Source organism: Centroberyx affinis, unplaced genomic scaffold (genome assembly GCF_046629955.1).
Source record: "Centroberyx affinis isolate AG114_WGS23_722 - 3 ecotype Tasmania unplaced genomic scaffold, CSIRO-AGI_Caff_v1 ptg007894l_1, whole genome shotgun sequence".
NCBI classification, from domain to species: Eukaryota; Metazoa; Chordata; class Actinopteri; order Beryciformes; family Berycidae; genus Centroberyx; species Centroberyx affinis.
The window spans coordinates 192,440-216,020 of NW_027283962.1; the positions used below are offsets into that span (position 1 = coordinate 192,440).

Here is a 23,581-nt window from a genome sequence, read left to right on the forward strand (position 1 = left end):
ACTCTATTCAAGCTCTTTTAGCCGTACCCTGCCTAGCGAACAAACAAAAAAAAACATAAAAAATAAATAAAACTAAGTTGAGGTAAAATCACACCTAACAGACCTGAGTCTTCCGCGGGGGCCGTGTCCGTGCGGGTAGCCATGGCTGTGGGACCTCCTGGGGATCGGCTTGTCCTCCTCGTGCATGTGATGGAGCGACGGGGAGCGGGAGTGGGAGGACCTGGAGCTGCCTGTGCTCTGGAGACTGCTGTCTGGGACCTCGCCATGACGGCTCTGACACGGGACAGGAGAGGAGTTTGGACAGTGTTGTTGAGGAAGAAACCTAAGAAACCTAATGGAATTGGAAACCTAATGGAAATGGAATACCTACACTAAGCAACATTCCTATATGCTCACTTACCATTGACCCATATTCACACCTTAAGTGCCTAAAACTTAAGAATACTGGTACAGTGAATACGGTCACCTCTTGTTACACATCTCAAGTGCTAGAACTATAACTATCATTGGTTGTTCAGTCTTGTTCATATGACCTTATACCCTCTGGCCAATAGCTTAATTATATTCTATCTGTATTAACATAATCATGAATATTCAACACTATAAAACTCTGTGTAATCATCCAGATTTTGAGTTCCTTGGCTCCCGACCTGCAGATCAAATAAACCTGTCAAACTGCCACTCCCTTGTCTTCCACAGTTTTCTTCCACAGTGTCATGTGCTGGTATAAGCATATGACATAAGAGTCTAACATATGTAGTTAAAATACAAAGGAATTGGATTCTGCCTATCATATATCTCTCTTAATTGTTCCTTAATCTCTATGCTTCACTCTCACATGCAGACAGAAAAATCTAATATGCACACACAGTCTCACCTCTCTTTCACTCTTTCATACACATAGAAACATACATACACACCCTCACTACCTCCTGCTCACTTCTTTGTCTTTCCCATACACATACAGTAGAAACAAACACACACACACACACACACCCTCACCTCTCCAAGGCTGCTGTGCTGCTGGCCCAGCGCTGGCAGGCTGCGCAGCGAGGGGACGGGGGAGTGACCCTGGCGGCCGCGGCTTTCTCGGGGGACCTGACCGTGGCCGTGATCGTGGTCCCCGTTCAGGTTGTTGTCACTAGCGGAGCGGAGCAAGGAGCGCGGCGAGGGCAGGGGGCCGGGCATCACACGTCGACGGTAGGTGTAGGAGGGGGTCTCCCTGAAAGGCACTGGGAGGAGGAAGAGAGAGGTTTTTGCTTAAGAAAGGGTGTTCAAACTGGATTTCTAAGGTGTTTTAGAGCTTCAGGTAATCTTTGGTCCATGAATCAAGTACAATATTGGTGAAAACTTTCCATCATACTCAAACTCAAAATCCTGCACACTGAGATCTATTTTTTTTTAACAAAATCACTTTTCTTTAAAAAAACAACTCTAAAAGAATTATGACAACAAAGACACTAAGCTGACTCAAGGCTGTGATCCCATTTAATATGCAATGTGTTTACGTAGCTGCAAACTATGTTTTATGAAGGATCCAGTGATTCAAGTGTTATCACAAAACCAATCAGATGTGGTTAGCGAACAATTGTGGTGCTATTCTTGACAAAAATCACAACTTTGAATTGGCATATTGACATGAAGAGCCAGCTGCAGAAATGACAAAATAGTGATATTGAAATTGGGACAATAGCCACAGTCCAGGCTTGGATTTTGACGCTTAGTAGAACTTTGATTATGGAGATACAAGATGCATTTTCACTGTAGCTGTAATTCACTGATAAAATGTTCTCATCATGAAAACATCACAGAAGCCGAGCATAAAAATTGTGACAAACAATGTCTGGTTTCATAGATCAGTACATTCAACACATTTATCATTTTAAGGACAAAAGATTTGAATAACAGTATTTCACAGTGTATTTCTTCCTTTCCACACTAGATGGCAGAGTTTTCCTGTATATTTCTGTTACAAAAAGCTCAACCCAGCAGGAATCCACAGAACCACTCAAATCTTCTCCCCACCCCTTATATTTCTACCTCCCTCCCTTCCTTTCCCCGTCCTCTATATTCATCCTTGAACATCTCTTCCACCCCGCCGCCCCCCACCACACTCCACCCCTCCCTCAATCTGACGCCTCCCTCACACTCCATTCACATTTAAACCCATAAAACAGGGTGCCTGATGATATACTATCACTGCTGTCAACTTACCAACATCTGATGCTTTGTGGATCTTTATGATTTCAGCCAGATCAAAATTTCCTGCTATAATAGCCACCTGGGTGGGGGGGGGGGAGTACAGGGAAGAGAGAGTGATGAAGAGATAAGAGAGGGAAAGGAAACAGCAGCAAAATGTTATGCCATGGAAACTGAAAACTGACCATAAAAACCTCCAAAACAAAAACAACCCACTATTAACCATAATACATCCCACTCTCTCTCTCCCTGTCCCTCTCTTTCTCTCTCGCTCCTAATTAATATTTCACACATTTATTCCTTGGTTGTAGCAGATGTGTAAAATCTGTACGTATGGCAGTGTTCTGGGCAATGTGTGGAGCCAGCCTGCCCTGTGTACAAACAAATTAACTTTGATCTGCCCAGGAAATCTGTGTCAATGTCAATTTCACACAGACTTCATCAAGCAGCAAGGCTGGAATTCAGACACCGGCCAGACTGGCAAGCCAGCGGGGGTGGGAGCCATTACGCTGCTTTATTGTTGAAGTGGAATCAACATATTGAATGTGGCAATATTAGTCTATGCAAGCCAAGTCATTCAAATCCATTCAGCTCTGTCATATTAATGATGTAAGGCATGGATACTATAGTCTCTCTTGACAGTCTCCCCTGCCTGCGCTGTAGCAGTTACAAACCCCCCCCCAAAAAAACATTGACCAATCACATTAATGTGGAGTGGCCAAGGAGTAGCATACGTTCAACCGGCACCGTGTCATGGAGCATGTTTGATGAAGGCCGCGAAAGAAGACGATTGTCCATATTTAAGAGTATTGTCCGTACATGAGTTAATGAGCTTAATTGAGACCACACAACATTGTTTAAACAGATGGAAAAACACGCTGGAAAGTTGCTGTGTTGTGGATTGTAACTATAACGAGTGTAAAAATCCCGATCTCCGCTTCTCAGAGACGTTAGCAGTTTACTGCTAGTTTGCCATCTAGCTATTCAGTGGGCGGCTGATTGGACAGTGGAGTCACTCATTCAAGTTAGTAGCATAGACAAAGCAGGACTGCCATCAAAACCAAAATAATGAAGCATTTACTTTTACTAACCCTGATCGGTATATGTAATGTCTGGCCACTGAGTTGGGTCACTGATCCACTTTGAGGGAGGAAGACTGAGGGGGCATGAAGGCTGAACAATTAACTTTTACTTTTCCATATATCGGGATCGCCCAGGTTCATGCTGGATCACGCAATAATCTAAAAATATGTGTTTCCTAATTTAATTAATTTAGTGAACAAATACTTAAGTGGGCTGATCAAACTCGTCTGATCTATAGTGAAAAGGCAAGCATTTAGGGGAATTAACTCAACCTTTGAATATACCTCTCATGCTCTGCAGGAGGTAAAAATGAAGCGTAGCTACCTGTGTTGCCATCGCAGGACAAATTTTGGGTTATGGCTCAATGTACTACTACTTTACGGAGTGGAAAGTTCTTGTGTAGCTGCCTACCTACCCGAGCATAATGGTGAGATTGGTTTGTTTATCCCCCAGAAGGGGGCGTGGCTTAGATGGCGGTCGAATGTGTGGTTGTGTGTGTGTGCTGGCAAAATAGAAACGTAGGGAAACTGGACCCAAAATGTAGTAGCTAATAAACTATTAAATGATGGGCTATAATGGAATCACATACAAACACAGAGAATTTTAAATGCCTTGTAGTTCTTTAAATGAAGGGACTGAATGTACTCATGATAACAGGCAGTGGTTCTTGAGTGGAGGAGGATGGAGGATGTCATCCATACCTGAAAGGCAGTCTGGCTGTTGTAGTTCTTTATCTCTTTATTGGCCCCTCGAAACAGGAGAACTCGTGCACAGCTATCCTGAATGACAAAGGAGAGAGAAAAGGGTGTAGATTTATGTGTTTGGCTAGGCCTTTAAAATGTCATGGTATTTGACTTTAGCATACGTAATAGCATACACACACACAAACACAGACAAGCACGCAAGCACACACACGCACATACTCACACTGACACACACACGCACACACACAGTGATGTATGAGGCTCCTGTGGGTGCCATTTCCAAGCCTCTAATTGGTCTCCATAGAGCTAAATCTTTTAATTACAAGTGAACTCAAAGCAAGAGAGGAAAAAAGAAATCGAAAGAAAGGGAGATGGAGAGCCCCTGCAAAGAGAATCAAACATGCAAAGCACTCACTCTGTGTGCATGTGCATGTGTGTGTGCAGTGGGAGTGTTATTCTAAAGGGCATTAAACATCAGGTTGGGGATCTCCTCTGACCCTCAGAGCCTCTAGTCTGCAGCTGCCTGCCCTTTACAGAGCGTCGCCAGCTTACAGCTACAAGCTCAGCTCTTTTCATACCCACTGCCAGAGCCTGTTACCATCATAGTTAGGGCTACACTCATTACACAGAAACATGTATGAACACATATGAAAACCTTGAAATAGAATCAGCTGCACAGAGAGAACACAGTACGACAGATGGGGTATCCTCACTAGTTTACAATCACAGCTCTCTCTTGTGTCAGACTCATGCCATATTTTATTAGTGTGTAAATGTGCATAGATCCCCTCTGGCAGAAAAAGCCCAGTTGTAGACTGATAGGCGAGGTTATGGGTTTATGTGCTGGCAGGCTGAGGGTCGATATGTAATTTAACACTGAGAGCTGAATTAACAGGACTGGCTGTGCTCTACAATGAGCACGACGACTCTAGTGACTCTGATCTCGACTGGGTCATACACACACGTGCAGGGACACACACACACACACACACACACACAGATTAATTGAACATGTGGTTCAGTTAATAATGTTCATGTGCACATCAAACTGAGCACATCTGATGAACCACTGCATGGTACTACATCAAGTAGGCTGTTGTATGAGTGACAGACTGAGTCACTGGAGCGCCTTCTATTGGTAAAACGTCTAGATAACAGCTGCATGGGTGGTGTGCTCTATCCTGAGCTGAGCATGGTATATATACCATCAACTTGGACACGCTAGACCTAAATAAAAATACATAATCCATGTAAACATACATGGGGAGGACATACACGTGTAAATAGAGCCTGCAGGTCTCATGAATAAATATGTGACCGTTCTTGCTGCTAATAGCCAATGTTACTGCTAAGGGTCTAATAGAGGTAAAAATCCATATAGATGAACGCCTACGGCTGTTAGCTTAGCTAATTGCTAATCACTCATACATTATGCAGATGTGTTCACACACTTTGACAAAGACACACACACACACACACACACACACACACACACACACAAACACACTTTCTCTCAGAGAAGTGAAGAGGCACAATGATCCCAATGATCAACATTTCATCTGTCTATATAAGCAAAAGGTAAGGAGCCAACTGTGTGATGAGTGAACATCAGTGTATAAATTGATCAATTAGCTTGCATGTTTTATTTAGACAGACGTGTGTGTGTGTGTGTGTGCGTGTGCGCGTACATGAATGTGTATGTGTACCTACATATGGATATGTATTCGTGTGTGTGTGCTATTCTTCACCTGGGTTAAAAAAAAAACATGTTTATTTGCCAAAGCTTTGGGGAGAAATCTATGAAGGAATGTGGGAGATCAGAAGAAAGGGATATGAGGGAATACAGCAAGGTGGAGAGAGGTATAAAAGGAATGTAGGAGAGAAGGGTGAGACATGTAACAGGGAAAAGAATAGAGAAAGACAGCGGGACACACTCAGGTGGATCATAATACCCAACACAACCTGTGCCTTGTTTATCCTTGTCTCTTCAGAGGACATCTTTTAAGAATTACTTGTATTACAGGCTAATTTCTTCTGCACACTAATGAGAAAACAAGACAGTCTTTATGAAAAGTGTTTCATAACTCACCTGATAACCATGGATTATATGGGGTGAGAACTAAGAATTTCAACAAATGTTTGTGGTTACACACAAGCTGATGGCATGTTAAAACTGCGGAAATGAGGAGTTACATTAACTGATGTTCTTCTGGTGGGGAGGTGGGTATTGTTCTGCAACCCACAAATTTGAGGAACTCAAGCTTCCCAAAACCAAGCTGTCTCTATTCTTCTGGGAATGAAGAATCAGTGGTTAAATGTCACCTCATTATCTGTTACCTGTAAGGTGTTTTGAAAATGAGTGGAAAAGAAAAGGAAAAATCCACTGTCTGTCAGTGTTGAATGTTGAGCATTAAGGAATTTGGCTGTAGTAGCACACCTGAATGAGCACATCTATCCATTTACAGTGCACCAATGTTACAAGATGTGTGTGTGTGTGTGTGTGTGTGTGTGTGTGTGTGTGTGTGTATGCGTGCATGCATGTGTACAGTGTGAACTGTAAGTGTGCATTGTGATTTTAAATGGGGAGATGAATGGAGGTTGGAGAACCTCAACAGCTGGCTTCTTGCCATTTAATGACTGACTACACAAATATAAACAGATACACAAACACACACAGACACGCACACGTGCACACACACCCACACCCACACACACACTCATATACACATACACCAGGAGGCCAATTACAGTGTGGGACATCTGTCTTGCTCTCCCTCTCCAAGTCTTCCTATAGGAATTCATTAGGAAAACCATTCCAGTAGGGCTTACCCTGGTCTGCTAGAAGTCATTACATTAGCTGCATAGGAAAGGAATAGATAGTGAGCTAAGTCAAGTACTTTACAGTAATGACGCGGGTCAGTCATGTATAAAGAGTGTGACAGATGGTTCCTCTCACAGCCGTAGTTATAAATTGGAGGATTCATTTCCTCATTAGGGTTGAATGAGCAAGTCCCACATCCTTCACAGAATGTAGAGCTCCATTTTACATTAGAGTATAGATTAGAATATGGCTGTCACAAACATCTGAACAAACATTTATTGAAATTTTTAGCTCTCACTCCATGCTTGAAAGCTACAGCACTTCACAGGGGCTACCTTGTTTTCTCATTAGTGTACACAAAAACAGCATGATACTGCAGCCTGTGATACAGGTATTTCTTTGAAAATGGCCTCCTAAAGACAAGGGTAAATGGGGAATAGGTTGTGTATGTACTGTATATAAAGTCTGAAGTCTGCTTAAGTCTGTCTCCCTAAAACCAATGTGAGGGGGGAGAAAAGATTTAATATGGGGTTGGCTGGAGTGCAGTCTAACATTAGGCCATATGGCACATGAACAGTACAGTGGATCACCTCCTCCCCTAGTGCACCTAAATTGGCCCAGTAATTAGAAATTATGATATAGATTTTAATTAAAAAAGAAAATGGCTTTGTGACCTAATGACTTCTTTTTTTTTTTTAGGCATTTTTATGCTTTATTGATAGCGAAAGTGTGAGAGAGAGACAGGAAGGTATGGGGGAGAGAGAGAGGGGAGGACATGCAGCAAACGACCGCGGGGCGGACTCGAACCCGGGTCACTGCGGGAAGGACTGAGCCTTATGGTACGCGCTCTACTCGGTGAACCACCGGGGCGCCCGACCTAATGGCTTTTGTCATGAAAATAAAACTTTTACTCTTTTACTCGGGCCTGCCGACAAAAGTCTGGTCGGGCTTGTGTAGTACGGAGTGGGACAAGACTCAAATCTGGAATCTGAGAGTGACACTGGCAACAGCCAATGGGAGTTGAGTTCAAGGGAGAAATAGAAAAAAATGAACTGAAGAGAAGTCAGAACAACGCCGGCTCATGTAGATAGTTTATATCAGCAAGATTTCCAACTCCACTTGCGCCATTCTTCATAAATTTCTATATAATTTAATTTAATTTGAAGGAATACATCTTAAAATAAAGCAGTATAAAATGGCAGCATGCCTGGCTCGGTCCAGATAAGTATGCAATTAAGCAAAACAAATTAAGTGAAAGAAGTCTCATACAAAATTCCTCATCAATGTTATTCTTGTAATGTCACTTCTTGTAGTCTGACCAAGGCTTAACCAGTTCAGACAGATGTGTTTTTATTCCTCTTCACTTTAATTTCCCTTTAATCAATGGTGTCCCTACCTGCTGTTATCTACTGTCTTCTCTCGATCATTCTCCAGACCCCCCACCCCCCAAACACTCACACACACACATACTGCACATACATACACACACACACACACACACATACACACACACACACACAATCTACCCCTGCACCCCCACCCACTCTGTCTGCCAGGGAAAGGCCCCCCTGCTGTGTGCCTACATTCACTGCTGTTGTTGACAATCCCCCATGCTGGAAGCCCAGCTAGCAAATGTTATTGGCCAGCCAACCCTGAGGAATGGGACATTCACTCCATCGATCAAGCTTCTTCTACTGCCGATTATGTTATCTTCGCTTCCATTCTCTCTCTCCTTCCTTGACCCCCTCCGGCTGTTCCCTCTCTGACTCTCTCCCTCTCCCTCTCTGACTCTCTCCCTCTCTCTCCTATGGATCTATTGATCTCTGCCACTGAAGTAGCAGTTTCCTGGTCAATTCAACCCCCCCATTCCTTTCTGTCATTGTACATAATCATCCGGGCCAGGCCTGTGTCGAGCCTGCTGGAACCCCACTAAGAGACACTGTTTCTGGGATCGATCAGCTCAACGTGGCGCCCAGCCTCCACTGGCAGGATAATACTCCTCCACAACAGTGGAAGCACGCAAGAGGTGGGGCAGAGTCTGTGGGCAGAATGTAGACTAACAAGAAGTTATAGAAGTAACTGTAAATCCTACTATTCCTCCGCTCTACCCCTACCCAACACACACACACACACGCACACGCACACACACACATACACACACAAACTCCCACCTCCTGCCCTCTCCCTCTGATGAGAAGTGGAACATGTAATGGCTTTGGTCACGTGTCTGTGTTACAAACAGCTTGTATTAAGTATTGATGCTGTGCTTCCCAGACCCTTGCTGATACACACACACGCACACACGCACACACGCACACACGCACGCACGCACGCACGCACGCACGCACGCACGCACGCACGCACGCACGCACGCACGCACGCACGCACGCACGCACGCACGCACGCACGCACGCACGCACAAACGCACGCACGCACAAACGCACGCACACACAGTGCTTCTCCTGAGACTACAGTGTTCCAGTCCAATGGAAGCAGGTCATTCCTCATGACTGGAATCAGCTGAGCAGGTCACAGTTAAAATCACAACACTCAAACACACACGCACACACACACACACTCACTCACTTCTTACATTTCACTACTGAGAAATGGAGAGAGAGAGAGAGAGAGAGAGAGAGAGAGAGAGAGAGAGAGAGAGAGAGAGAGAGAGAGAGAGAGAGAGAGATAAAGGACAGGGGAAAGGGGACCATACAGTTAAGTGCTCATTTAATGTTCATGAACTGAGTACTACTCTCTATTTCCCAATGCAGCAGTAGACAAGGATCCTCCAGTCTCTCTTCCAGCAGCCCAATCAAACAGGACAAAACGGCACATGGTAGCAAGTAGATGCTGATTTTTGTGGAAATCTTGCAAAACAACAAAGGGCACGCTCAGCAAAATGATTGGGGCAAGATCCTCATTGTGAACCGATGAATAATTCCTAGCGTCAGGTTGGAGAGGAACTGTCACTCCAAGACAGAGAAACAAACCTGATCACTGAGCCTCATGAGGACAGGTACTGTACATCCTTTTCCTGCTCCTGTACAATTGCACACAGTCACAATCTGGCCCCAAGGGTCTGTGAGGCATCAATCCAATTATATATATAACAAAAAAAAAAGAAAAAAAAAAGGTGTTTGCTTTCATCCAAAGCAAGCGGATAAATTTACAGTGAGAGCGACCCACATGGGAGTCAAATCTCTGACCTTTGCCTGTTTTGCTGCCATGCTCCCACTTGGACCAGCTCTCTGTTACATCTCCCCTTTCAATCCATTCTCACAAGAGGCTCCTAATGCAGTGGACATAATGACCAGGAAAGGGATACCCCCGCTTCAGACTGCCACTCTTCATCATCATCACTAATATGCATGTGCACATGTGATCTATGATCAGAGCCTAGTTTACTGTGCACAATATCTAGTGGTGTACTGTATGAGGGAAGAGATTTGTTCCAACAACACAGCAGCATAACTACATCTGTGGATTTATGTATCAATCGAGTAACAAGCTGTTTTGTGTGGCTTGTCTAATGACATTACTCATAGCTCTAATTTTCAGAGTGCATACTCTCATGCATGCATACACACACACCCACACACACACACAGAGGGTGGTGTAGAGAGTAACAAATCGGAAGGCCCAGGTTCAGGCCCCCATGACAGTCCTTAAGCAAGACACTGAATCCATACCAGCTCCAGGAGCGCTGCTGTCTCTGACCCACAACCCTCTGAGGGGGTAAACGAAAAGACAAAAGCTTACATGCATGTGTGCAAACTGACACAACGCGCACGGACACACACACACACACACACACAAATCATAATGCCATCCATCTTTCTTCATCATTGGTACCTGGTTGTAGAGAGCACACACGTGCAGGGCGGTGTTTCCAGATGCATTCTGGGCGCTCATGTCAGCTCCGTAGAAAAGCAGGTGCTCCAGGTGCTGCACGTGGCCGTGGCGACATGCCTGAGGGAGCAGATTTAAAGAAGGGTGTGTTCACACTATTCCACTTTTTCAAACTGCCACTGTAGAGACAAGGGGGAACCTTGTCTTTAAACTAAAAAACACACAAAGAACATTTTAGAACAATGTGCTTGAGTTGAGCTTTTTTTAATTCACTTTTGTTGTACTGGAGAGAGCGAGAACAGGAGATGTGACAATGGTCGCAGGCTGGATTTGAGCCAAGGATGTCATGGGTTCATGGTAAGCACCTTAGCCAACTGAGCCACCAGGACACCCCTCTGACTGCGTTTTTTTGTGAGCCAACCAATCACAGTTAAGAGGTGGAAATTCATGCTATGCACATAACTGACTGCAGTCCTCTCCTCTGGCTCCATCGCCAAAGCCAGTGCAAGCAGTCTTCTCTTGCCATAGTCAGACAATATACGCAAAAACTGAAGCCAGTGGTAAATGTAACATTCCTGCATGTATCTATTTTTATTTACACAACCTATTTATATTTTACAATGTAAAAAAATGCCACTCGACATCACCAGCTGAACAGACATTATGGAAACAAAGTGGACATCATGCAACCGCCATTTTCATTTAATTGGCACAAAATGTGGTTACATAAAAGCGATATAAAGTGAAAATGCCCTTAGGCAGCCCAAAAAAGTTTTTATACAGACCACCTAAATATTACAAAAAGTTTAATCTTTTCCTTTTGTTTTTCCTTGGGCTACTGAATGTGGTCCGTTGTTTTTTCCTTGCATAGAAATCCCTTTACTGGTGTTGTTAACAGTCTCTAAAAGCAAGGGAAAACCTTGTTTACATCACATACCTGAGGCTAAATGTAAATCTGTGAGTTAAAGTTTTTTGGCAAGAGAGATGCCTTTTCTCAGCTCCTTTGTTTCACACAACTGGGTGCAATAAACTATTCATCTAATCTCTATCCATCTCCTCTCCAGTTCTCCCTCCCTCTCCCCTGGTTTTTGTCCTGTGTCATTGACAAACAAGCACACAAGCTCCCCCTAGTAATTGTTCTCTCTCTCCATTGTTCTCTCTCGCTAAGAGTGTGTGACAGCAGTGAGACGGAGCACAAATGATGTTGGGATTGTTGTCTGTTATCAGACCTTCCACAGTGTATCCTATTGTACACAATATGTACCACTAGAATACTAATGCTGGAGAGGGAACAGAGAAAAGGAAGGGGAGAGAGAGGTGGAGAGGGAGTGAGAAAGGACATGGAGAGGAAGTGTGTAGGACGAAAGGACTATTGGCTTTACTATTCACTATCTAGGATTCATGAACACTCAACAGAATCATGACCCGATTCAAAACTCATGTCGCAGCTATGCCAGTGCCTTGGGCTAACACTCCATCCCTCTTTAAATCCCTACAATGTTGGCACACTGGGGAGGGAACACAGGTCAAAATGACGCCCACTCAAAGACTTCTCTTTCCCACTATATGTCTTCATTTCTCCCTCCGGTAGCCCTCTTTTCCGGTGTGGAGAAGTCTTGGAGGACAGAAGCGGTGTGTGATGGAGACAGGACCACTCTGCTCAGAGACAAGACACCGCAAACCAACCATTGACTTTCCACTGCAGAGGATTGAGTCAACTTTCCTCTAAGCGAGTAAAAAGTTCATTCAACTGGCATGAGATCAGGACTCCAGAACACAATAGTTACAATAGTTCACCCATAACTGACAACTGGTTTAAATTGCATGTTATTTTTTCTCCTTTCTGTTCTCTTTCTTTACGTTAGGCTGAAAAACAGTTCAGCTGGGCCACAGGATTTACCAGCACTGTCTGTACATTTTCAATTTTGCCTCATAATTATGTTATTTTAACCTAGAGTAAGTAATGACAATAATAAGCCCTTCTTATGAACAAGACCAGATCGGTAACCATGGAGGAGAGGAGAGCAGAAAAAGAGATAAAGGGGCGAGTTGGTGGGAACATGCAAGTAATGAAACAGCGGTGCAGAAGACAGGCAAATATTGACTGACATGGTGCCTCATTCTGTATTATTGTTGGCTGAGTTGACTTTCTCCTGCCATTCAAATGAGTTATTATATTTACAGTGGCAACAGATCAAATAGGAATGGAACAGTGTCCACTCCTAAGACAAGTAAGGATTGAGCGGCTTGGAGCTAAATGTTTAACAAGCAACATGTCAGATTTGTAAAAAGTATTATTCAACATTAGTTCAGTTCACCTAGTCTCATTCATAGCTAAATGTTGCCAGTCACTATCTTGTCCTTGATCCTTCGCATTCAGTGTCAGCAACAGAAGTGATGACTCCCACAGCTGTCTCTTTGGTTCCATTTACAAGTCCTTCAGACAGATACACACACATAGACGTCCAGCCTCTCTCTCGTCACCACTCAGACATAACCTAAAAAGCCCTGACACAAACAAAAACAGCATGTAGACACTAGCCTCCATTATATTTACGGAGCAGAGAATGCCTTGGGGGCCTTATGCGTATGAAATGCGCACAATATGCTGCGTTTGCTCTCCTTAAGTCAGGAACCTATTTCTGCGCTAAACACGGATAGGCACCACTGCTTGGGCCCTCCGGCCATTGGCTTAGATACAGCTGCAGCAACAGCAGCAACTGAGTACGTGTCTGGGTGGCAATGAACTCTGTAGTCCCATAAACTCTTCACTTCTATGGGCCTCTAATCCATACACTACAGAAACACATATGGGTAATGACATTTTTGGGCTTCTCAGATATGTCTGAGTAAATGTGCATGCACTGTGTGTGTGTGTGTGTGTGTGTGTGTGTGTGTGTGCAATGCACAATAGCTTATTGCATCAGATCAATTCAACCCTGTAAACCATACCAGACCGCTTACTGTGCACCTGCACCAGCATTCGTGTTCTGCACATTAGCCACTGGTCTTTGTTATGTGTGTGTGTGTGTGTGTGTGTGTGTGTGTGTGAACATGCATTACCTGGTGTATCTCCTGCCAGCCATTCTCGTCCACACAGCCGACCTGTGCATGATCGTGCAGCAGCAGCTCACAGCAGTAGGGGTCTCCTCCTACCATGGAGCTGTGGTAGAGAGGAGTCAACCCCCGGCTGTCTTTGTAGTCAGGTGATGCACCCAAGTCCAACAGCGTCTAGCGGGAGGGGAAGGGGGTTTGGGGGGGTAGTGTTAAAAGGACTTTATACAGTAGCAGCCCTGATGGCAGTCCCCAGTCTATTATGAATCCTGAATCTATTGTGCATTGGCGTACGACGGATACAGACGCCAACGCACAGCACTAAATTATACAGTTGTCAATCACACTAGGAAGGACGATTGCCTCCTCTTGAGGTCAGCCTACTTTTGAACCCAGGAGTTTTGTGTCTGTCAGAGTGTTAGAGATGTCCATGCTGACAACCAAGTCAATTCAAGATTGGTACAGAGATTTGTTGCAATATTCAGTAGCACTAATGGCCAGAAAGTGAGTTTTGAAAGCCAGAAATCTCAGCACCTGGTAAAGTAATTACTGAGTCATTGGTATTGATGAACAATCCAGTGAAACCCCTGCAGACATATTATGGGTCATTTTGTGCTATGGGATAGTAAAAATCATGCTTATTGTGCCAAAAAAAACCCATGTAAAAACTACTTGAAAATACACTAATAAAGAAGTTACTTGAAGAAATAAGCTAGATTATGGTCTTTCCTCTATGCTGTACCAGGCGCTACAATGGCTTACGTACGCTACATGCCACAACGACATTGAACATTCGAGTAATGACAATGACCAAGTGGAAATAACCCATTCAGAATTCAACAGCTCCGGCTCTACGGGGAAACAATTAGATGACTCATATGAAACCCTTTCATTTAGTTTACAAGCCTCCTCAAACCAGTTACACCCATGGCCATTCACCGAATATGCCAGCCCATTCAAAGAGGGCATATTAAGCCTTGATCATTTAGAAATGGCTCAAGCACCCTCTGCTCTGTAGGAACACCAACGGTTTTCAACAAAACCAGACGGAAAAGCAAAGTTTGCGGGCAGACAAATGGTGTAGCCATTGTAGAGCAATAAAAGGGTTGAGTCAGCTTCCGGCTTATGATAGTGTGTGTGTGTGTGTGTGTGTGTGTGTGTGTGTGTGTCTGTTACACTCACTATGAGCGCTGTGTGGTTCTTGGTGCGCACGGCCTTGTGTAGGGCAGTGATGCCATCTTTTGTTCTGAAGTCCAGATGCGCCCCTCCGCTCTTCAGCACCTTGATGAGCTCTGCACAGCCCTCCAGCTGAGACGCCAGCGTTAGAGGACATTCTGTAAGAGCCAGGAAAAACCAGCAACATTCAAGGTATTACCCAGTGACAATATTGTCTAACTCTGCTTGGAGGGAAAGAAACATCCAACAATGTGTTATATTTCACCGAACCTGCCAATGTTTGATGACAAAACTGTGCATTGTAGTTGTGAAAACTGTGGGTTTACATTTTCAGTGACTCTGCATTTGGACTGCTGCCTTGGCTGTAATGTTTGTCAGCCTCCAGTCTGTTTGAGTGGCTGCTTCCTGTCGGTGTTAAACCTTTTCTCATCTTCCCCTAGCTTGACAGCCCCTCTGTCAGACTACAGGTCATCCAACAGAGGCCCCTCCACAAATGGCTGGACAAACATTTGCATAAACATGAGGAGATTAGCAAAGAGAGAAATCCAGCTTTACCCGGCATGCAGCAGGCTTATTGCAGAAAATCCATACATGGTTATTTTGTAGTGAAGGAAGACAGAGAGAGAGAGAGAGAGAGAGATAGAGAGACTAAGGTGGGGTAGAGATAGGATAAGGCTTAATGTAAACCTCCTCACCTCCTGTGTCTGGATCGTGGAAGTTGGGGTCCAGGCCTTTTTCCAGGAACTTTGACACCTTTTCAATGTTCCTCTGCTGAACATATTCCATAAACTTCTTCAGGTTCGCCTGATGGAGGGAGACAAGGAGAGCAAAGGGGAGAGGGGGAAGCAGAGGAAGAGACAGATGTGATTGGATGATGTAAGACCCGTGTGGATGGGGATGTTTAATAATGCAGTTAAGAGATGAAAGCTGAAGTGCACGGCTCTCTCTGTCTGTGTGTGAAGGTTTTTTTTTCTGTTCTGTCATGCCAAACGAATGGGCCATGTGCAGCAAATATATAAGCTATTATTGGGCGAACAAAAGCACTCAGGGAAAAAGCTGTACAGTAACACTGAAATGAAGACATTTCCTTTGGAGACTAGTGCCAATAAAATGAGATCCTGAAGCCATTGTGGATTTTTGAGTTAAAATGAAAAGACAGTAATATTATACATTGCCCGAGGACAACATACACATACAGCATAGGGTCTAAAATCAATTGTTGAGACCATATTCATAAAGCAAGCTGCACACATGCACAAACACATGTGCACAAGACCCACCCTCCCTACACACACACACACACACACGCACACACAAGCTCACTTAATTCATTTCCTCAGTGACTTATGATTGCAAACATTTATCATCTCTGCTGATGGGTATAAGCCTGTTGAGTATAGAGTGGAAAATGGATCTGTGAGCAAGGTACCAATGCTAATATTTCATAACAGATAATTCTATAGGCTGCAGCTACAGTGGGATATATCAAGGAAACAATCTATCTTGTATTATCTGAGACATACGAGCACTGTAGCCCATAGTGTATCTTTTAAGTACCTACTTAATGATGAAAGTATGAAAGGGAATTAGCACAAGTGATAGACTATACTGTAGGTTAATATTGAACATATAAAATACCAATAAATCCTGATTGATAGATCTCTTGAGGATGTAATAAGGTGATATTGTCAGATGATGGAGCGGTACCCCAGATGAGCTTCACAGGAGAGCTTTCACTGCTATTGAATTCTCTCAAGGTTTCTCAGCCTCAGCCGTTACATAACATCCACATGTGCTGAAGCCTACAGACGCACGCAGACATACACACACACACACACACACACACACACAACTACTACATAATTACTTTGCACATGGTAATCCAAATAAACTTGTCCACACACACAAGCATGTACACATGCGTGCCAGAATGTGAGCAGAATGCAGCAGGCGTTTTGACACTCACCATGTGCGGCGTCATGTATATCCCTCGTTACGAAAAGTCACACTTCATACCTCCTCAGGTTCACATCTCACCCTCCCCCCCCACCCTTTTTGTAATCACACAGAGTAACGTGCAGCCCTCGCGCCTCTGCCAGCCTCCCTCTTCTTCACACACACCACACCGACGTGCCGCGAGAAGCTGCCGACCGCTACTCTCACCATCTCCAAGTCAAACTGAGTGAGAGAAATTCACTTTGGAGTTTTCCTTTTTTTCAGATGCTCTGTGGCAGTTGTTATGGTGATGGGATACAAAGACAGCTCCGGCAGCCAATGTACACATGAGTGGGAAGAGCATTGAGGTTGTGTGTGTGTGTGTGTGTGTGTGTGTGTGTGTGCACTGTAAAATACCTTGCTAGAGTATAATGCCCTTGAAGAGGCTGGGGGATGGTTTGCTAGTGATCAGCTGGATTTGATGTGTGCTATATTGCCTGTTGAACATAAGGCTGATGAAAAGGCTTTGTAATGGTAAATCTGCTTTGGGTAAAGTTCTTAATGAATTCTCTCTCTTTTTTGTGTCTTCCTCTCTCTCTCTCTCTCTCTCTCTCTCTCTCTCTCTCTCTCTCTCTCTCTCTGTGAGACACTCACATATGCAAAGACACACACAGCATTTTCTTCTTTCTAAATGATGACACACAGACAACTGATTAAACATTATGAAAGCATTTAAAAAAAAAAAAAGACTATACTTTGTCATATTTCCTTTTTTGTGTCAGATTTGAAAGTCCCTGCTCTGTGCAGCCTAGTGGAATGACTAAATACATAATTATCATGCTGGTTGTTATTTTTACAAGACCAATAATTTACCACTGGGTCCACTACATGCTGGAAAATGATATATAAGCCATATCTACTGGTGTCACTGAAATAACTGCAAATAGTATGTTTGGGGTTTGTTTATACATTACAACATGTTTTTTTTTGTTTGTTTGTTATTTTTTTATTGTTGAATAAATAAGTAATTGTCTTATATCACACACCCTCTAGACCCGCCTCCATCGATATCATTAACAGTCTACTTATTATATTAAGTGATGGCCAAAAATTAAGCAATATTTTTATGCCAATCTAAGTTTTAATAAAAAGGTAAGAAGGTTTTAAGTCTTCTTTTTTCAAGCTGAAAAATATTTCCAAAATTACCCATTTTCGTATCCTTTGGCAATATGAAAAAGTTATTCATACTTTAATCTCTGCCATCTCTTTTATCTCTCCTCCTTTAGACTGCTGCAATTCTCTTTCTTCCTGCCTTAGTCAAAACTCCCTCTCATGTCTTCAGCCTGAACAAAATGTTGCAGAAAGGCTTTCAACTGGTACAAAAAGATGAGACTGCATCAACTCAATTTTACCATCTGTGCAATGGTTACCTATTAGTTTTAGTAGCAATCTCTAAACACTAGATAGGTCTACTCTTCTGTTTGTGCTGCCTGACCACTTCGTCAGAAAAACTCACTGAACGTACCACATCAAAAGTAACCAATTTAGATTTAGATAAAAAATGTAAGTAGTGACAATATTTTTGAGACTGATGTGATTGCTATCAGTTTGTTTCCATCGGCTGCATTCACCTTTGCAGATTTAGTACTTGGTCCACTCAACCAAGATTTGTCAAAGCAATTTTACTCTGAGTGGAAGCTGCCTCCTCTTTTTAGGCAGTCAAAAGCACCAAATCTGTACAGAAAATTCTGTCAGAAGAGATAATTTCAGAACTGAATGCAAGATTTTACTTTTGACTTTTAAGTCATGGATGGGCCAGGGGCTGCATAACAGACATGTTAATCCCTTATGAGCCAAAGAGCAGCCTGAGATTGCCAGGCCTTTGTGGCGGTGCCAAAGTCTAAACAGAATACTAAAGGTGAGAGGGGCTTTGCCATCAGGGCCTTTGGAACGACCCGTCTAAAGGGGGCAAATCAGTATCATCTTTAGGACCACTTCTTAAAACTGACTTTTACAGATATGCCCTATTGTACTGTTTTAAATGATTGATTTCTACCTTTTATTATATATATTTTTGATCTTCATTTTGCCTTAATTGTTTTTGATTCTGCCTGTAAGGGCATTGTCAACGATAACAACAATAACAAATGCTAGAAAAATAAAGTCACTGGTATCATCGCTATCATATGCTATTTCCTCCAATGTCTTTGCTGAACATTTGATGCTTTTAATATAATGTTTTTATGCTCCGATATGTTTGAAATGTTGAATATACACAAGCATGCATGCGCAAGCTCCAGGGTGAGAAATTAACAGGTACTCGGGACAAAATTGTCCTGATGGGGAAAAAAATGCCTCCAGTAATTAGGAATACCATGTTATCCATTTCAACCTGTTCACATTAGATCTGTTCAGTTGCCAAATATTCACATATGAATGTGACTACTGTCCCCCATGAGCCACCGTAGGTGATTTGTGGGAGCCTATGACCTCTTTCCAGTGCTTCCTAGGTAAGAAAATGGAGAATTTTTGATCAGAAAACAACTGAGTACGCAGCCTGAAGTGGTAGAAATTGTTGGCACCACGCAGCCAGCAGTAGGTGAAAATACCGACCCCACACAAACCAGTGTCGACAAAATATAAAACAACCAATATTGTAAAAGAAAACTCAATTGAAGGGTAGAAGAGGGAGCGGTTGTTGACAGAGATAGGGGAAAACAGCACCATCATCTTCTGAAAGGCCTGAGTTTCCAGCAGTGGGAAAGAAGTCTGGGACCTGTGGTACATATTATGATTTAAAATAATAAAAATCTTAGTGGTTCAAATTGAGTGCCAATATGCAATACAAATGTATTATTTCATAGTTTAATAAAAAAAAAGCCCATAAAAGGACCAAAATGGCTGTAAAAATCTGATCAAAGAGGCTAAAGTAATTAACTTCTTAACCTGACATGCGCGCGCACACACGCACACACACACACTCACACACATGCATATATACAAACACAGGCACTATCATTAGCAGGAAGATGATTCAAGCACAAGCAGTGTTGGGGAAAGTTTGTTTTTGAAACTAACTAGTTACTTTACTTTGTTACTTGCCCTAAATAGTAACTAGTTAAGTTACTAAGTTAATCATCATTAAAAGTAACCTGTTCGAGTACTTTCACGTTACCCACGTAAAATCATGCCTTTAAAACACGTCTTCTGCTGATGTCGCGTTAGAGTAGCTTACTCCTATTGTACAGAAATCATCACTAATCATCAGGTTTGGGACACAGCCTTATAGGTAACATCTACCGTTATCTAAAGAAAACATCAAGGCAGCTTTCAGGGGGTCTTCAAAGAAGCTACAGATCAAATTGATCACAGAGACACAAAAAGCCCCTCAGTCACATATCCCAGCTTACAGTGTGGCTGTACAGCACCACGGATGAAGCAGTGGACAACTCCCATTTCTCTTCAGCAGGAAAGATGTGCTCTCAGTCATTTAGTACTAGTTGCCACCAGTGAAGCAGCGGACACCTCCCATCTCTCTTCGATAGCCATTCAGTACTGATTACCAACACAGGAGGGAACTCTCAGGCAGCTAATACCCCTCTATCACTTCAAAGCAGCAGGCACAACATGTAGCACATCTTTAAATTCTTACTCTTACAATGTCCTGGCTCAAATGCACCTTGGATCTCACTCATTACCACTGTCACACTTCATTCCAAAGGTCAGTGTGTTGGTCTGGTGTGGTCACACTGACAGCACTGAAGCCTTATAAGGCAAGGCACAAACACCGCGATTCAATCCTGTCTTGTCTAACTCCATACCATGACTAATAGTTCATCTGTTGGTGTCTGCAGCTTCTTATATACTGTCATTACTAGATTCAGGGCTGGGGATGGCGGCACCCTGCTGTGTTGGATCGAGAAAAAACAGACAAGGGAAATAGACAGATGGAGAGAGAGAGAGAGAGAGAGAGAGAGAGAGAGAGAGAGAGAGAGAGAGAGAGAGAGAGAGAGAGAGAGAGAGAGAGAGAGAAAGAGAGAGAGAGAGAGAGAGGGGAGAATTGAAGGGTAGTGTCTCATCTCAGTGCAGTACCAGCCAGAAACAGCAGCAATAATCTACTCCTGCCATCTATGGCAATTTACCAACTTGTTTACCAGAGCAAATAGCCTCCTGATTCAGTTTGATGCTCAGCACAAGGTGTCCGTGCCTGCTCTCCATATGATTAGAAATGACTCTTCAACTGCACCATTTGATTTGTGCTCTCTTCAGGTTTATGTGTGCATAGCACTTAGTCCATAGAGCAAACTGAGCACTTGCCCCCACACTTTTAATCCTGTGGGGGCAAGAACTGTCTTTTTGCTATGATTTCTGGCCCTAAAAAATACAAATAGAAACTGCTGCTAATATCAACGGTATTAGATTGAGGGGGCAAGGTAGGACAATTTGTGTAGTACAGTGATTTAATTTTCATTGTTGTACCTTAATAATAGACCCACATATCATCTTGCCAGCCTCATTTGTTGCAAGCAAAAGGTTGGACACAATAGCCTTTATGTCAGTTAACGTCACCACTGTAGCTGGCCAGGCAATGTTAGAGCTAGATTTTTCAGCTGGCTCGTCTCATACTAGCAGGCAGTCTTTTTAGTTGGAGGCACAGTTTAGCCCAAATGAAGCAAATGCGGTGAGTTCTAGTTATGCAAAAATAATTGTCTGTTGCTTGAAATGTATTTTACATAAATTTTTATAATTTCTTTTTAACTTTGATACTTTGCAAAGAACTCAACAACAAAACAAACAAAAGAACACAAAAACAAATAAATGGATTTTGAAATATCTTTTTCTAGCAAAATAATTGTGGTGTTTCCATTATTTTGATGCTTACCTGTATTATATATCTGTTCTATATATTACCAAAGCAATGCCATTGTGGACAGATTTTAAGGGTTCAGTCCAATATTTCATACAACACAGAAGAAAAGACAACCCTCAGAGAGAGACAGAGAGGACAGAAGCCACACCAGAGCAGAGAGAGGTTACTAAGGGTAGAAAAAGGAGATGACAGAAATGACTGCTGAATAGAAAGTATTACAGTAAAACCAACCATATTTAAGAGCTTGGATTGTAGGGAGTTGTCATGAAAAATTACACCTGGAGGACCCAAGAAATCACCCACCACCACCACCACTTTTAAATAATGTCAGGCATCCATGGATGTGTGTCCTGAATAGTAGCTATCCCTGCTACCAGGAGGTGGAGGATAAAGGTTGTGGATGTTACTGTGGTTTCTTGGTGAAACCCCAGCACCTCAGGGAGATTCTCCTCTCCTCCACCTCTCAAGGGGATCATCTGCCACTACCTGATAAAAGCCAGGGGACGAGGCCAGAAATTACACAGAAGACACATCTCTCCCTGCCTCCCTTGCTCTCTCTCCTGCCTCTCTCTCTCTCTCTCCTGCCTCTCTCTCTCTCTCTCTCGCCGTCTATGCTCTGCTATTGTCTCTTGCACTTTCTCCTCCTTTTACTAAGTGCCTTCACCATAGCTTCATAAAAAGGGGTGTACACACTTAATGCACTGCCCAATAGCCCATGTTCATCCATGTGTGATCCATACAGCATGTATGTATGTATGTGTGTGAGATGCTTTCACTGCCCTATATTTACACTCATTACCACATGGCTACATAGCCCCGGGTCCCTTACAGCTGGCCTACAGTATGCAGTGCCATGGATGAGTAGTAATTACAACGCTCCACAACATGATGCTTATTCGGAAGGATCATATACTGGCCTAATGCGAGCTGGCCCGTTAAATACACACATGCTCTTAAGCGTCACAACTGTTTAGGCATCAAACACAGTGAGGCGGTGCACTGGGTCATGAGGATGCGCTGGGGACCATCGCACAACATCGTGCTGCTGCCTGAACAGTTGGGAGAGAAACAGCATAAGCCTCGAGTGGATGTTTCTCTGATGCTTTGCCCAGTCACTACAGCGCACTGCTGTCAGCCTAAACATATTGTAGATTGTTGCATAGTGGAGACAGGCATATGGTTACGGTCAAAGATGGCAACTCCCATACTCCCATCACGGCATAATGCACCTATACATGTGGCACAAAAGCATATGTTTAAAGTCCATGAGAGGAAATAATAATACACTTTATTTATATAGCACCTTTTGTAACAAGGTTACAAGGTGCTTTTAAAATAAAAACAGTAAAACACTGAACACAGATAATAGATAAAGGAATAAAACAAAGGAAAGAGCAAGCAGAGCAAGTCATTCAAAGGAAGGAACAAAAACATACATATTACCGAACCAGAAAAGCCCTACACAACATAAAAAAAGCTGTTAAAAGACATTTTGTTTAAAATACAAAATGAATACATTTAGTTTAAAATAGGAGATCTACTGTGTGGGGAAAGGAAGTCCTCTCATACAGAGTAATTCCTGATAGTTAGTGACATGGTCAATGGCAGTATTTGTTTAAGCACAGTTAAGACTGTAGAAAATATCTATTTGTTTTATTGATTGTGTTGTGGCAAAAGACAGCTGACTCAGATGCCACTGCTTGTTGGTGGCAACTTATCAGGTGTAGCCTGTCAGCGTGAAGCCATCATATCTTTGTGGTGACGCCTATTCAGATGCCAGGGGACTTAGTTATCTATTCAGCCGGCCTGACAGTGATGTGGAGAACGGCCCTGACTCTGACTGACAGGCTGATAAATTGGACCCAACGACAATGTCACCGAGACTCAATG

The 23,581-nt window shown here is 43.1% G+C and overlaps 1 protein-coding gene across 1 annotated transcript in view; it reads right to left on the reverse strand.

Moving 5' to 3' along the window:
* Positions 1-23,581, reverse strand: part of shank3a (SH3 and multiple ankyrin repeat domains 3a) — a 154,933-nt gene that overhangs the window by 67,651 nt on the left and 63,701 nt on the right. The window contains 8 exon segments of the mRNA XM_071514034.1: positions 104-273; positions 1,003-1,232; positions 2,215-2,281; positions 3,984-4,061; positions 10,660-10,776; positions 13,720-13,887; positions 14,893-15,044; positions 15,582-15,690. Coding sequence (XP_071370135.1) covers positions 104-273; positions 1,003-1,232; positions 2,215-2,281; positions 3,984-4,061; positions 10,660-10,776; positions 13,720-13,887; positions 14,893-15,044; positions 15,582-15,690 — 1,091 coding nt within the window.